This window comes from Pantherophis guttatus, chromosome 8 (genome assembly GCF_059756535.1).
Source record: "Pantherophis guttatus breed Tessera chromosome 8, ASM5975653v1, whole genome shotgun sequence".
Taxonomy (NCBI): Eukaryota; Metazoa; Chordata; class Lepidosauria; order Squamata; family Colubridae; genus Pantherophis; species Pantherophis guttatus.
This window is the reverse complement of record NC_142070.1, coordinates 21749413-21763085: the sequence shown is the minus strand read 5'-3', so window position 1 is coordinate 21763085 and position 13673 is coordinate 21749413. Positions and strand designations below refer to the sequence as shown.

At 41.8% G+C, this 13673-nt stretch overlaps 1 protein-coding gene across 1 annotated transcript in view; it reads left to right on the top strand.

Annotated features, from left to right (window-relative positions):
• The window catches only part of MANBA (mannosidase beta), a 58596-nt gene that overhangs the window by 42293 nt on the left and 2630 nt on the right, over nt 1-13673 (top strand). Inside the window, exons 13-15 of the mRNA XM_034442187.3 lie at nt 2304-2468; nt 7499-7643; nt 12358-12500. Of these exons, the coding sequence (XP_034298078.1) occupies nt 2304-2468; nt 7499-7643; nt 12358-12500 (453 nt within the window). The remainder of the gene's footprint in view (nt 1-2303; nt 2469-7498; nt 7644-12357; nt 12501-13673) is intronic.

Genomic DNA, 13673 nt, shown 5'->3' with positions numbered 1-13673 from the left:
TATAGTGTAGTAGTCTTTGCTTTCTACACCGCTGTGCACACACTGTTCAAATGGCTGCCACCACACCATGTGCTGTTCTTCTGAAGCCGTTCTGACTAATGTGGTTTCCGCCTTCAGTCGATACTGATGAGCCAGCTGCCACTCACCAGGCCTGTTGGTCCACGGGAGGTATTTGATTCCCTCTAACCCACCATTACAACATAAAAGCCATACTGGGTAGGGCCCCCCCAATCCACCACCAAGGGACACGCTCTGTGGGGGTGCCAGGCTCCCCCTAAGAGGTTCAATAGACTCAGAACTAAAATTTTCCTTGGATTCTCAGATGGAGATGGTAGTGATGATAAATTGAGTATCTGCTGAGATTTCTTAGTTACTTTTCTTCCCCTGCTGTTGCAGTTTGCATATTTAAACATGTGCATATTAAATGCACAGATGCACACATTGAAATGGTGTTTGGTTATGCTCTACCACACCTAGATGACCAAATTCACTTTAAGAAAAAAAAAAATCCTTACCTCTTGTGTCTCCTCCATTTCTTCAGTAGAAGGATGTGTGGGCACACACTTGGCTTTACAGAGAAGCCAAAGCTGCAGACTTAAAATACTATTTATTTCCCTGTTTGTCAGGCATGCCTATGTTAATTTGTAAACTCAAAAGCAAAAAGAAACATAAATTCTCCAAAGCTTCTCTAACTGGATGCTTGGAGGCAGCTTTAATCCAACAAAGGATGGCTGGCAAGTCTGCACACGGTTTTCTTTTTTCCAGTTTAAATCAATAGCCTGTTGAATGAATGTAGGATACGTTATGCTGCCTTAAAGTGATTTCTCTGGTTGTGGCATGATTCTTAGCTCATCTGAAAACCAACAAGGTTTAAGTGCCTGTAGTATATATTTATTTATTTATTTTTATTTGTTCCTATTTCTATACCGCCCTTCTCCAAATAGGACTCAGGGCGGTGAACAGCCAAAGTAAAAATACAGTACATACAAAATTTAAAAGCAGTTTAAAATAATTAAATATTTTGGCCGTAAATTAAAACAACCCAATTTAAAATCAATTTAAAATTTAACTCAAGCCAGCCCAGCTAGTTGAAATAAATGGGTTTTCAGGGCCCGACGAAAAATCCGGAGGTCTGTTATTGTACGTATCTCTGGGGGGAGGTTGTTCCAGAGGGTGGGCGCCGCTACAGAGAAGGCTCTCCCCCTGGGAGTCGTCAGCCGACATTGTCTGGCGGACGGCACCCTGAGGAGGCCCACTCTGTGCGAGCGTACTGGCCGGTGGGAGGCTATTGGTGGCAGAAGGCGGTCTTGTAAGTACCCCGGCCCTAAGCCATGGACCGCTTTAAAGGTGGTCACCAACACCTTGAAGCGCACCCGGAAGACCACCGGGAGCCAGTGCAGACTAAAGCACTGTAATTAACATCTGCTTGCAATTACTGCAAGTTCAAATCTCACCAGGCTCAAGGTTGACTCAGCCTTCCATCCTTTCAAAGGTAAGTAAAATGAGGACCCAGATTGTGGGGGCAATAAGCTGACTTTGTATAAATATACAAAAGTATGAAGGCTATTGCTTAACGCATTGTAAGCCGCCCTGAGTCTCCGGAGAAGGGCGGCATATAAATTAAAGCAAAAAAACCAACAACAACAAAAAACAAGGTGCCTTGGAGAATTCAGAACGTAATGCTACTTTGAAAAATTTTCTTTCATAGAAACGAAAAGGTAGAACAACTTGGATCGGAAGAAAGAAATTATGATTCCTTGAGTCTAAATACAACATTGGGAACAATAGGTTTATTTCAGCTTTACAAAAATAAATGAGCGATCACAATTTAAAGCAATTATAGTAACATTAATTTTTTTTTTTTTAAAAAAAAGAGTCATCCTGGGGGCTATTCCCTCCAGGCTCCCAAATTTTAAGAGGTTTGCATTAATTTTAGAGTCCTTGTTTTAGGTGTTTGTTGTTCCGCCAGGCTGGGCTATCAATGTAAAGATTTTAATTGGTTTTAAATGGGATTTTAAATTTGGGGTTTTATAAATTGGGTCTATTATTTAATAATTTTAATTATTTTTAAATTTTGTCTGTCTTTGTGCTTTTAATCAGGCTGTACACCGACTTGAGTCCTTCGGGAGAAGGGCGGTATAGAAATAAAATAAAATAAATAAATAAATAAATAAATATTATTTGAATGAATAAATGGGATACTGATTTTGAAGTACAATATATGATTTTTAAAATGCTGCATGCATTTTTTGAATGCTACTCATGTCCTTGTAATCATACGAATGTACTCTTTTTAAGTCCAGGTTTCTGTGGAGGAAGATTGGTCTTATACGAGTAATTTCTCCCTGCACCGACAGCATCATACTGGAGGTAACGATGAGATGCTTCAGCAGGCAGGGCTTCACTTTAAATTGCCTCAGGTAGTAAATCCAGTTGAGAACTTCAAACAGACAATCTATCTCACTCAGGTAAGGATTTGTCAGATTGTTAACAGTGACCATTAAAAAAGAAAAAGTTAATGTTAAGATGGAAATGGAGATGGAAATGGAAAATGTGCAGCAAATAATCAGTTCACATTTTGCAGAAGCCAATTCTTGGATCTAAGAACAAACTGAAGTTCTCTCTCTCTGTGTATGTATGTACATATGTACATACACTGTATTTATATGAAATCCCTCCCCACTCTTTGGGGGGATATGTCTTCCCCCATCATGGATTTGGGGTTCTGCACAGTATCTTAGCTGTTAGTAACTAAGTAGTTAGCTACGCAGTTATGTTAGCAGTTAAGCAATAGCAACATCACTTAGAGCAGGGGTGTCAAACTCAGGGCCCATGAGCCACATCTGGCCCACGGGGTGCTTACATCTGGCCCATGGAGCCACCCTGGAAGCAGCAAAGGACCGGCCTGCGGTGCCTCTGCCAGCAAAAACGGATCTCGGGAGGCTGTGCCCGGTGGCCCTTTTCACTGGCAGAGGGCTGCAGGAGGCCGTCTCAGCTGAAAATGGAGCCCGGGGGGGGGCGCACGTGTGCTAGCAAATCAAACTACTTGCAAAAGTGGATCCCCTCAGCCCTGCCCAGGCCACCACAGGGTCCCCCGACAAGAGTGGCCACTGACAAGAGTGAGCTATGGCAACCATGGTCATGTCAACATGGCCACGCCCACCCAGCCCCCCAAGGCCATGCGGCTCTTGACACCCCTGACTTAGAGTTATAGACCACCTCATGATCCTTTACAGGAGTCTCTGAGCAGTTTACAATGTCACCATTACTTACATATTGCTCCCAACAATCTGAGTCCTCATTTTACTGACCTCAGAAGGATGGAAGGCTGAATCAACCTTAAACCAGGGGTGAAATCCAGCAGGTTCTGACAGGATCTGGAGAACTGGTAGCGGACATTTTGAGTAGTTCGGAGAACCTACAAACCTTGCCCCAGAGTGGGGTGGGAATGGAGATTTTGCAGTATCCTTCCCCTGCCACACCCACCAAGCCATACCACGCCCACCAAGCCACACCACACCACGCCCACCAAGCCACGCCCACAGAATCGGTAGTAAAAATATTTGGATTTCGCCACTGCCTTAAACCAGTCAGTATCTAACTCCAGGCTGTGGGCAGAGTTAGCATGTAATACTGCATTCTAACCACTGCACCACCAGTTAGCTAAGCAGCTAGCCCTGCACTCTTCTAGACAGAGAGCTATTGTTTTTCCTGGGATCTGTTGGAGCCAACTCTCCTAGTTTAGGAGTTACAATCTACAGTGATCCTACCATCACCTGGACCACTTTGGCCTTCACTTTCCACATGCTCTCTAGTACCTCCTTCAGGCTCTCATACTTTCCCAGCTTCCCATATTCCTTCTTTGTTTCATTTGATATACGTCTCTTCCACATGTATAATTTCTTTGAAGGAAAAAATGTGTATGCTTACATACATGCTGCATGTAAAGGTAGCATATTTCTTGTTATTACTTGGGGTCTGTGTACTCTCCACCTAAGGACGTATGAACTAATTCAGTGAAATTGGATTCAGTTTCAATCCAAAAGTCAGCTTTTGCTCAGCACAGCTCCTGAGGGATTGCTTGTCAAAGCTTAGAAACATCATTAGAGAAGACCCTCTCAATATGAGCTTTAAAAAAAGGTAGGAGGAAAAACTGAGGGACATTTTAAGATAGACTTTTCTTGTTGACCATAATGTCTACCCAAGTTTTATATTGAGATAGGTGATCTCCCCAATAGTCTGATTTCAAACCATTATTTAAAGGTCAAAGAACATTGGGAGTCTGGAAAACGATAGTAGCATGGCTGCCCCATAATTGGAACCTCATTTCCAAGAAACTTTCTGAATCGTTAAATCTTGGCTGGCTGTTGTGGCCTGCCGGCCGCTGGCTCCTCCAACAGCCAAATCAGAGGAGGAGGAGGAGTTGTGGGAGTCAGGGTCAGCATCAGAGCAACCTGAGAGCTCCGAGGGAGAAGAGGGAATGGAGGTGGCAGAGAGCGAGACAGATGTGGAGCCTGGGCCATCCGTCGGTCCTCAGATGGAGAGTCAAGAGCCCCCAGGTCTGGAGGTGGTTGATGAAGAAGAAGAGGAACAGCTGGGTCCAGTGCCTGATGTGCAGCTGCACAGAAGGCAGAAAAGAAGAGAGCAGTGGAAAGCCGTGGGCCGATTCTGGGGAAGGAAGAGCCACCGCTGCTAACAAGGCCGCACCCTTGCTCTGGGGATAAAAAGCAGGGGGTGGAGATAAATAGATGTGCCAGACAACTATTCATCTTCCGGCCGGTCTTGTTAGCCTGCGAGAGAAACTTTTTGCCGGGACTGCCAGCATTCCTAATAAAAGAATCTTTTGAGTTCACATCAGAGGTTTTGTCGTGTTTGGGGAGCTGGGTCAGAACACTGGCCTTCTCTCTTAGATTAATCTTGGTGGCTCCCTCTTGGTGGCTCCCCCTGTCTCTATGGAAGTCTTCCATAGAGACATCGGTGTCCTTCCCGGTCCAGCATATGAGAGCGATACCACTTTCACCTCCTACACGCCCTTTGAAAGATGAAAAAGGAAGTAGAATAATTTATATAATTTGGAATCTACCTTTTCTGAATGACAGATAAATTCACATGTGATAAACAAAACCAAGCTTTTTTTTTTTTTTTTTTTTTAACGGAGAAGATAAAGTACATGAAATCTTACTCTAAAATTTACAAACGTATCTACCTGCAGGCTTTCAGGCAGGCCACAAGATGGGGCTGGCTTGAGTTTTCTGGCTTGTGAGCTCAGGCAGAATCTTAATGAAAAAATTGCTGTTAATTGTGTTTCACTTTGTGAGAGTTTAGGAATGGAGAGATTGAGGTTACACTGAATTCCTTACTTTTGCAGAAATAATAAGCATAAGATGTAATAAGGCTTAAATAGCATTACACAAAAATGTAAAAATCAAACTACCAATGCAGCTTCCTGGCTAATTACGTTGAGATTTCTAGAGTCCTTAGAAATAAACAGATTCTTGAAACAACCCCCCTCCCTGCTTCTTGTAAATTCTATACTTTAATCCAGTGTTTTCCAACCTTGGCAACTGTATGATGTATAGATGTCAGTTCTCAAAATTCCCCAGCCAGCATAATTCCCCAATCAGTATAAGTCCATGCATCTAAAATTTCCCAAGGTTGAAAAACACTGCTTTAATCAAAGGCTCAGGAGAATGAGGCTACTTTCCCCTTCTCATAGCCCTGTTATTGAACTATTTTCAATGGATCGAGACTGTTCTGTAAATATATTTCAAAATATATAATTTCCCTTTTGTGAAAATATAGGGTCTCTGTCTAAAATCAATGAATGTCTATCCCAGGGGTCCCCAAACTTGGCAGCTTTAAGACTTGTGGACTTCAACTCCCAGAATTCTCTAGCCAGCTATGATGGCTGGAGAATTCTGGGAGTTGAAGTCCACAACAGTGGTGGGTTGCCCCCGGTTTGGTCCGGTTCTATAGAACCGGTAGTAAAAACCGGCGGGAGGCTCCGCCCATCCACCACGTCATCACAGGTGAACTGCACATGCGCAGAAGCGCGCACGCTCCTGTTGTGAACCGGTAGTAAAGGTAAGTAGAACCCACCCCTGGTCAACAAGTCTTAAAGCTGCCAAGTTTGAAGACCTCTGGTCTATCCTGTGTCTGGCATGAGGGCCTCAGAGCCCACCTGAGGATTATAATGCCTCTGAAATCAAGGATCTGTCCAAGACAATGGATCTGTTCTTTCTGAGGGATTGTAGCCTTATCCAGAACAGAATTATCCTAAAGCCCGGAGTCCAATGTCCTATGATCAATAGGATCTCCATCTTAAACTTAACTTAAATTCTATAAGACATCATGCAAATTTATTCATCTATATACTAAACTGTCAGAGTATGAATATTCATGGACTGGAATAGATCAGCCAATGGGGACTGAATGGAGACATGGTAATAAGGTCAGCCAATGAGTAGGCATGGTAACAGGTTCAGCCAATGAGGCTTATTTGGAAACAGAAACTTCAGTCTGAAGTCTGGGCGTGGTTTAGGCAACTGAGGCTGTGCTTCACTTAACTGCCCTGTATAGAGGAGGCTCTCTTTGTATTAAGCTCTGTGCTCAGCTCTGAAATGAAACAAGCCAGGGCTTGTCTGCTCTGCTGAAATTGAAACTAAAAACTGTTCTGTACTGCTGCCTGTGTGTTTTGCTTGTAACTGCTACTACATTGAAGAAGAATCTATATTGGTATTGTACATTTATCTACATGTGTTATATGTATATAAAGAAGTTAATGAATCCTGCTGAATCAGTTTACCTGTGTGTGCTTTCTGGATTTAATTTCTGCAACAAACTCTGATATAAACAGCATGGGGAGCCCAATGGAACACTCCAGTCCACCTTCTTAGGTTCTTATTTATAACTTCCTAGCCAGTGGTGGGTTTCAAAATTCTTTACTACCGGTTCTATGGGTGTGGCTTGGTGGGTGTGGCATGGCTTGGTGGGCATATCAGGGGACAGATACTGTAAAATCTCCATTCCCTCCCACTCCAGGGGAAGGTTACTGCAAAATCCTCATTTCCTCCTGATCAGCTGGGACTCGGGAGGCAGAGAATAGATGGGGGCGGGGCCAGTCAGAGGTGGTATTTACCAGTTCTCCGAACTACTCAAAATTTCCGCTACCGGCTCTCCAGAACTGGTCAGAACCTGCTGAAACCCACCTCTGATCCTAGCCCTCCATAAGACATCATGGTGAATTATATCAAAACCCCACCAAGAAGTCTAAGAAATCTCATTGAGCCAAACTGTTCTTCCTAGTTCCAGGACTAGGCCATCTAGTTAGCTAATTTTACTCGCAAATTCCAGTTGAAAGCACAATTGAAATGGGTCCAGAAAGTTGGTATCCTCCAGATCTGCTGATCTTTGAATGAAAACTGTTCTCTAATTATAAAAACTTGTATGTTTCTAGGTTGGTTGAAATTTGTGCTTTTTTATATATATCCCAAATTAGATCATGCAGGCCCAGTGTGTAAAAACTGAAACCGAATTCTACCGTCGCAGCCAAAGTGAGATAGTCAATGGGGAGGGACAAACTATGGGTGCTCTTTTTTGGCAACTAAATGATATCTGGCAGGGTCCTTCCTGGGCTTCTCTAGGTAAGACTAAAAATAAAAACAGTGATTGTGCCGAGTTGAAGTATGGGCTTTATAAGTCCCTGTCTTTTAGTTTAGTCCCATTTTCTCTTAAGGCGGTGTATGGCATTCTTAACCAAATCTTACCTTGTGGATTAGCATGGAATGAAATATGAATTACTTAGTTTCATGACTAACAGCGTGACTAGTTTTTTCTCACTTTTTTTTTTTATGCCTTCAAATCTTTGAGTCAGTGACATTTGCTTGGTCAAGTCTCTGTAATTTTCTTGGCAAGATTTCAGGAGTAGTTTTCTATTGCCTGCTTAAAAAAGATGTGGAGTCTCTAGAAAGAGTGCAGAGAAGAGCAAGAAAGATGATTAGGGGACTGGAGGCTAAAACATGAAGAACGGTTGCAGGAACTGGGTATGTCTAGTTTGATGAAAAGGAAGACTAGAGGAGACATGATAGCAGTGTTCCAATATCTCAGGGGTTGCCACAAAGAAGAGGGAGTCAAGCTATTCTCCAAGACACCTGAGGATAGGACAAGAAGCAATGGGTGGAAACCAGGGGTGGGTTCTACTTACCTTTACTACTGGTTTGCAACGGGGCTGTGCACGCGCACTTCTGCACATGCGCAGAAGCTTCCTAATGATGCCAGGGTCGGTGGGCAGAGCCTCCCACCGGTCTTACTACTGGTTCTATGGAACCAGTCTGAACCGGGGGCAACCCACCACTGGTGGAAACTAATCGAGGAGAGAAGCAACTTAGAACTAAGGAGAAATTTCCTGACAGTTACAACAATTAATCAGTGGAACAACTTGACTCCAGAAGTTGTGAATGCTCGAACACTGGAAGTTTTTAAGAAGATGTTGGATAACCATTTGTCTGAAGTGGTGTAGGGTTTCCTGCCTAAGCAGGGGGTTGGACTAGAAGACCTCCAAGGTCCCTTCCAACTCTGTTATTCTATTCTATTCTAGGGTTGAGAGAGAGTGACTAGCCCAAGGTCACCCAGCTGGGTTTGTGCTTAAGGTGGGACTAGAATCGATGGTCTCCCGATTTCTAGCCTGGTGTCTTTACCATTGCACCAAACTGGTGCTCCGTTATTCACATAGTCTAATACTAATTATTAAATAATTTGCTATATTTCTTGTTTAAGAAAGAATTTAAAGTAGAAAGCCTTTTAAATTGGAAATTAAACTTTGTCTCCCTAACTGCTGACGCTGGGAAAGTTGTGAAATGACTTGTGCTTCTTGTCTTTATTTCTCAGGATGAATCCCCAGTATAGCAAGTACAAATTTGCATCTCATCCAGGCAATAGATAGCTTTCCCCCCCTCTTTTGTTGAGCAAAGAAGCAGGAGGTGTGGAAAACAGGAATTTTAATGAAGTCTTTGTGTTAACCTTTGCTGTTTATACAGGATGTGTCCTTGATTTGGTTTGGAGAGATTCTTCCTCTCAGGGGATGTTTAATAAGAGCTGTAAAATGAAAAGAGACAAGCGTACATAACTCTCTGAAACAGATTTTGGGATCTTGAAGCTTTCCAGATGTTTCAGAATCGCTACACACAGCATTCACCAGGGCAGTACTGGCAGGATGACTTGAAGGTGTCATTTGACAATATCTAGAAGGAGAGGAGTCACAGGTAGTCCTCGACTTAACAACAGTTCGCTTAGTGACCGTTTGAAGTTACAACAGCACTGAAAAAAGTGACTTATGACCATTTTTCACACTTATGACTGTTATAGCATCCCCATGGTCATGCTTGACAACTGGCTCACATTTATGACGGTTGCAGTGTCCCGGAGTCATGTGATCCGTTTTGCGATCTTCTGACAAGCAAAGTCTATGGGGAAACCAGATTCACTTAACAACCATATTATTAATTTAACAACTGCAACAATTTACTTGGCAAGGAGAGTCATAAAATGGAGCAAAACTCTGTTAACAAATTTCTCACTTCACAACATAAATTTTGGGCTCAGTTGTGGTCATAAGTCGAGGACTACCTGTATTTCTTCTGGTCCTAAGAGGCTTTTTGGAAGCCTTTCTTGGCCGGTGATTATCAGATAAATTGGATTGAGTTTCTGTAGTTTCCAGCCAGCATGGGCAAAGATAATTGCTCTGCTAATACTTACATAAGATTACAGCAGGAAGGTGGCTTGTGTCCTCATGCCACCTCTGATCACTGTTGCTAAAAATTACTAGCAGGAAGACAAAATTAGCAATTGTCGTGTGAGCTCTAAATTAGCATTAAAAGTTTCAAAAATAAACTTTTTAAAGCACAAACTAGTCTTTCCAGCATTGGTAATACAATTTTTGCCATTTTTCATCATTGGCCCAGTGATAGACCAAATGGAAATAATCTTCCCTCCCTTCCTTTTACCTGAAGTCTGATGGTTATAATAAAAACATAAAACTAAAGTGAAACAAAAGTGTTAAAAGGGCAGAATGGTGAGCACTTAAAAGCCTGTTTTTAAAATGTGTGGGTGTGTTTTAAATGAAACCAGAGACAATATAGACAAGGTTTGACCTTCAGCCATTGCCAGGTGATTATCTGCTTCCGTAGGTAAATTTCCCCAGATGACCTCAGGAAATAATCTTCTCTGGTTCCCCTGTGGTTCTCCATGGCCTGTTAAGGAACTGCTGTGTCTGAAGCTTCAAATTAAAGGCTTCTGAGTCAGCCACCTGTATGGTTTGCATAAACCACTGGGTTACATTTGAGGCAAATTGCAAGCTGTGTTTCCTCAGCTTCCTCCATCCTACATTTTAAGGTCACCTTAGCGTGATCAATTCAGATCGCACATTTTGGTTGAAGAAATGAATCCGTTTTTACTGAAATTACACTCCAGCATTTTCATCTTCTTCTGAGCTGAAACCCAGCAGCTATTAAGAGTCAATCCCACCTTTCTGAGGCATGATTATTACATCTACAGAGAGAAGGAAATAAATCATACCGTAAATCATGGTATGACATGTTTGTTTGTTTGTTTATTATATGTATAGATCAGCTTTTCTTTGGGAACTCCAGGTAGTATGCATGAAGGACTCTATAATTTTAACCTTACATCTCTGAGAGTTAGGGTGGGGTTGAAAAAGGACCAGAGCCCCAAAGTGTCCTATTAATCTTCATAATCATGTGGGTCAGCTCCATAGAGAGGAAAAAATACTATTCTGATTTTGGTAGATAGTGAAAGGGCTTCAAAATGTTCATTAGTGAGCATATTTCCTATCCGTTCATTTATTGTGCTCTCAGACCAATATCTGAATGTAGTAATTTCTTTAAATCTATTAATTGCTTCACCTCTTACAGTTTTTAGAGGAATTGTCACAAGGGTTGAGTCAGTAGGAATAAGCACATGTATCACGGCATACACGAAAGAGTTATGTGCTGTAAAGGTTAAGTTGGGATGGGAGTGGGAAGACAAATGTTGTTTCCAGTTGACCATATTGTTTTTTTGGGTGACTTTGGGCTAGGCATGCCCTCTAAGACTGGCTACCTTGCTGAGTGATTGTTGTGAGGATCAGATGAACACGAAACCTCATCATATAACGCTTGAGTTCTCATGAGACATGGCAGCCTAGTATAATAACCCAGGAGTTCCCAAACTTGGTTCATGGCCCCCTTAGTGTCTCAATATATATTTTTTTACAGTGTTCAAGAGTGGTAAACTACGGTGTAGTTTACAGTGTCCAACAGTGTAAGTGCTTCTCTTTCATAGATTCAGTTTAGGAAATGGATTGTGATTCCCAAAAGCTCATGTGGTCATACATTTGTTATTATTTAAGGTGCCACTATACTTGGTGTTATTTCTGTTATGTACTACAGGCAGTCCTTGACTTACAACAGTTCATTTAGTGACTATTTGAAATTACAACAGCACTGAAAAATGTGAAGGAAAATGACCATTTTTCACACGACCGTACCAGCACCCCTATGGTCATGTGATCAAAATTCAGGTGCTTGGCAACCAACTCTTAACTTATTACGGTTACAGTAGTCCCTGGTCATGTGATCACCTTTTGTGACCTCCTGACAAAGTCAAAGAGGAAGCCAGTTTCACTTAATATCCGTGCTACTAACTTAACAACTGCAGTGATTCACAACAACTTTGGCAAGAAAGGTCTTAAAATGTGGCAAAAAATTCATTTCACAGCTGTCTTACTTAGCAACAGAAATTTTGGTCTCAATTGTGGTTGTAAGTCAAGGACTACCTGTACATTGCTGCCCCAAAAAAGCTGTACTTGTAAGGTATCGGTGCCCAATCCCCCAGCCTCCCATGAAGTTTTGGAATGGCGACTCCTAAAATTCCCAGCAAGCAACTCATCTGTAGATTTCAGATTCTGGCAATCTTTTCTAAGGCAATATAAGTAGGGACAGTCTTTGAGCTCCTCCTGAATGAAGAGAAGAGAGCAGGCTTTTGAAGCTGAATAGCAATAGCAATAGCACTTAGACTTATATACTGCTTCACAGTGCTTTACAGCCCTCTCTATGCTGACAGAATCAGCATACTTCCCCCAACAATTTGGGTCCTCATTTTACCCACCTTAGAAGGATGGAAGGCTGAGTCAACCTTGAGCCTGGTGGGATTTGAACTGCCAAATTTCAGTCAGTCAATAGTCAGCAGATGTAGCCTGAAGTATTGCACTCTAACCACTGTGCCACCATGGTTCATAGTTCTATTTCAGTTCTTCTGAGAAGAATGTGGTGATTTTTTTTTCTATTTTGAACCTTTTCTTAGAATATGGTGGCAAATGGAAGATGCTTCATTACTTTGCCAAGCATTTCTTTGCTCCTTTGCTGCCTGTGGCGTATGAGAAGGAAAATGTTTTCTACATATATGGAGTTTCGGATTTTCATTCTGACTACAGCCTGGCCCTCAAAGTAAGTCCCCTTTTGCTTTACATTGAAATGAGAGCTGGAGAAGATTCTGGAGTAGGGGAAAAGGAAAACTGCCAGTTGATTGTAAAAGACAATGGTTCATTGTTTATATTGTTTTTACTGGATTGCTTAAAATTTTTTATATGACTAAAATGAATTCTCTGAAGCAAGAAATGTTTTCTTTGGTATTTTGATGACTAGAATATCTTCTTAAAAGAGAAGTGGGAAAGAATTTCAAACATCTAACACGGTAATTTTCTTTTGTGATTTTGACTTCATTCTACAGTTTGCAGTGTGAGCCCTGAAAAAATGTCCAAAGCAATTTTATAGAAAGATGCTTTACCTTTCATGACTTGGCTTCTTTTTTCTCCCCTTCCCTTTCCCTTCCCCTTTTTCTTTGGGACAAGGATGCCATTGTTTTTCTCTTGTACTCTGAGAAAGAAAAATAGCGGCAACAAAATTTTGCTTTGAGGCAAAACCACCAGCAAAATTCTCGGCCTTAAAAAAGAGGGGGAAAAAACCACATTTTTTAAAGAGGCAAACAAGGGAGAAAACACAAGAAACCCCTTTCTATTTTGATTCGTTTTTTGTGGTTTTGCCTGATGTCATAGTGGATGGCAACTCATAGCTGACCTTGATTACACTCAGGAAAATGTTATGCAGAGATGGGCCTGGTAATTATGTGCCTGGGAGGCTACAGGGCTACCTCAAGGCTGGAGGCTAGATTGGGAAATAAAAAATATAGTTGCCAAGAAAAGAAAAAAACTTGGAATAAGTTTTTAGAGTTACCAGGTATCAAATTTGAGGGAGACTAGAATTTTTTTTGGGGGGGGGGGAGGGTGCTGGTAGTTCAGTTTGCCTTAGTTTGCTCAAAAGCCAGAAATGAAATAAGATGGCGTTCTGTCTGTTATGCTATATTTAATTAAACATTATATTTAATATTTTAAACAAAAGCTGTGAACATTGCAACGCAAGATGTAAGAGTGGAATACCCAAAATGTTCTGTGCCCAACCCGTTCTGTACAAAAGTTACAGCTGTTTTGGAGCACTGAAAAAGGTGTATTTTGGATATTTTGTTCCATAATTTCAGTCCAGATGTCATATGAAATGCAGTTGGTCTGATTTTATTTTGTGGGTGGTGGTGGTGGAGATTGAAACATAAGAGTTCCAATGCAT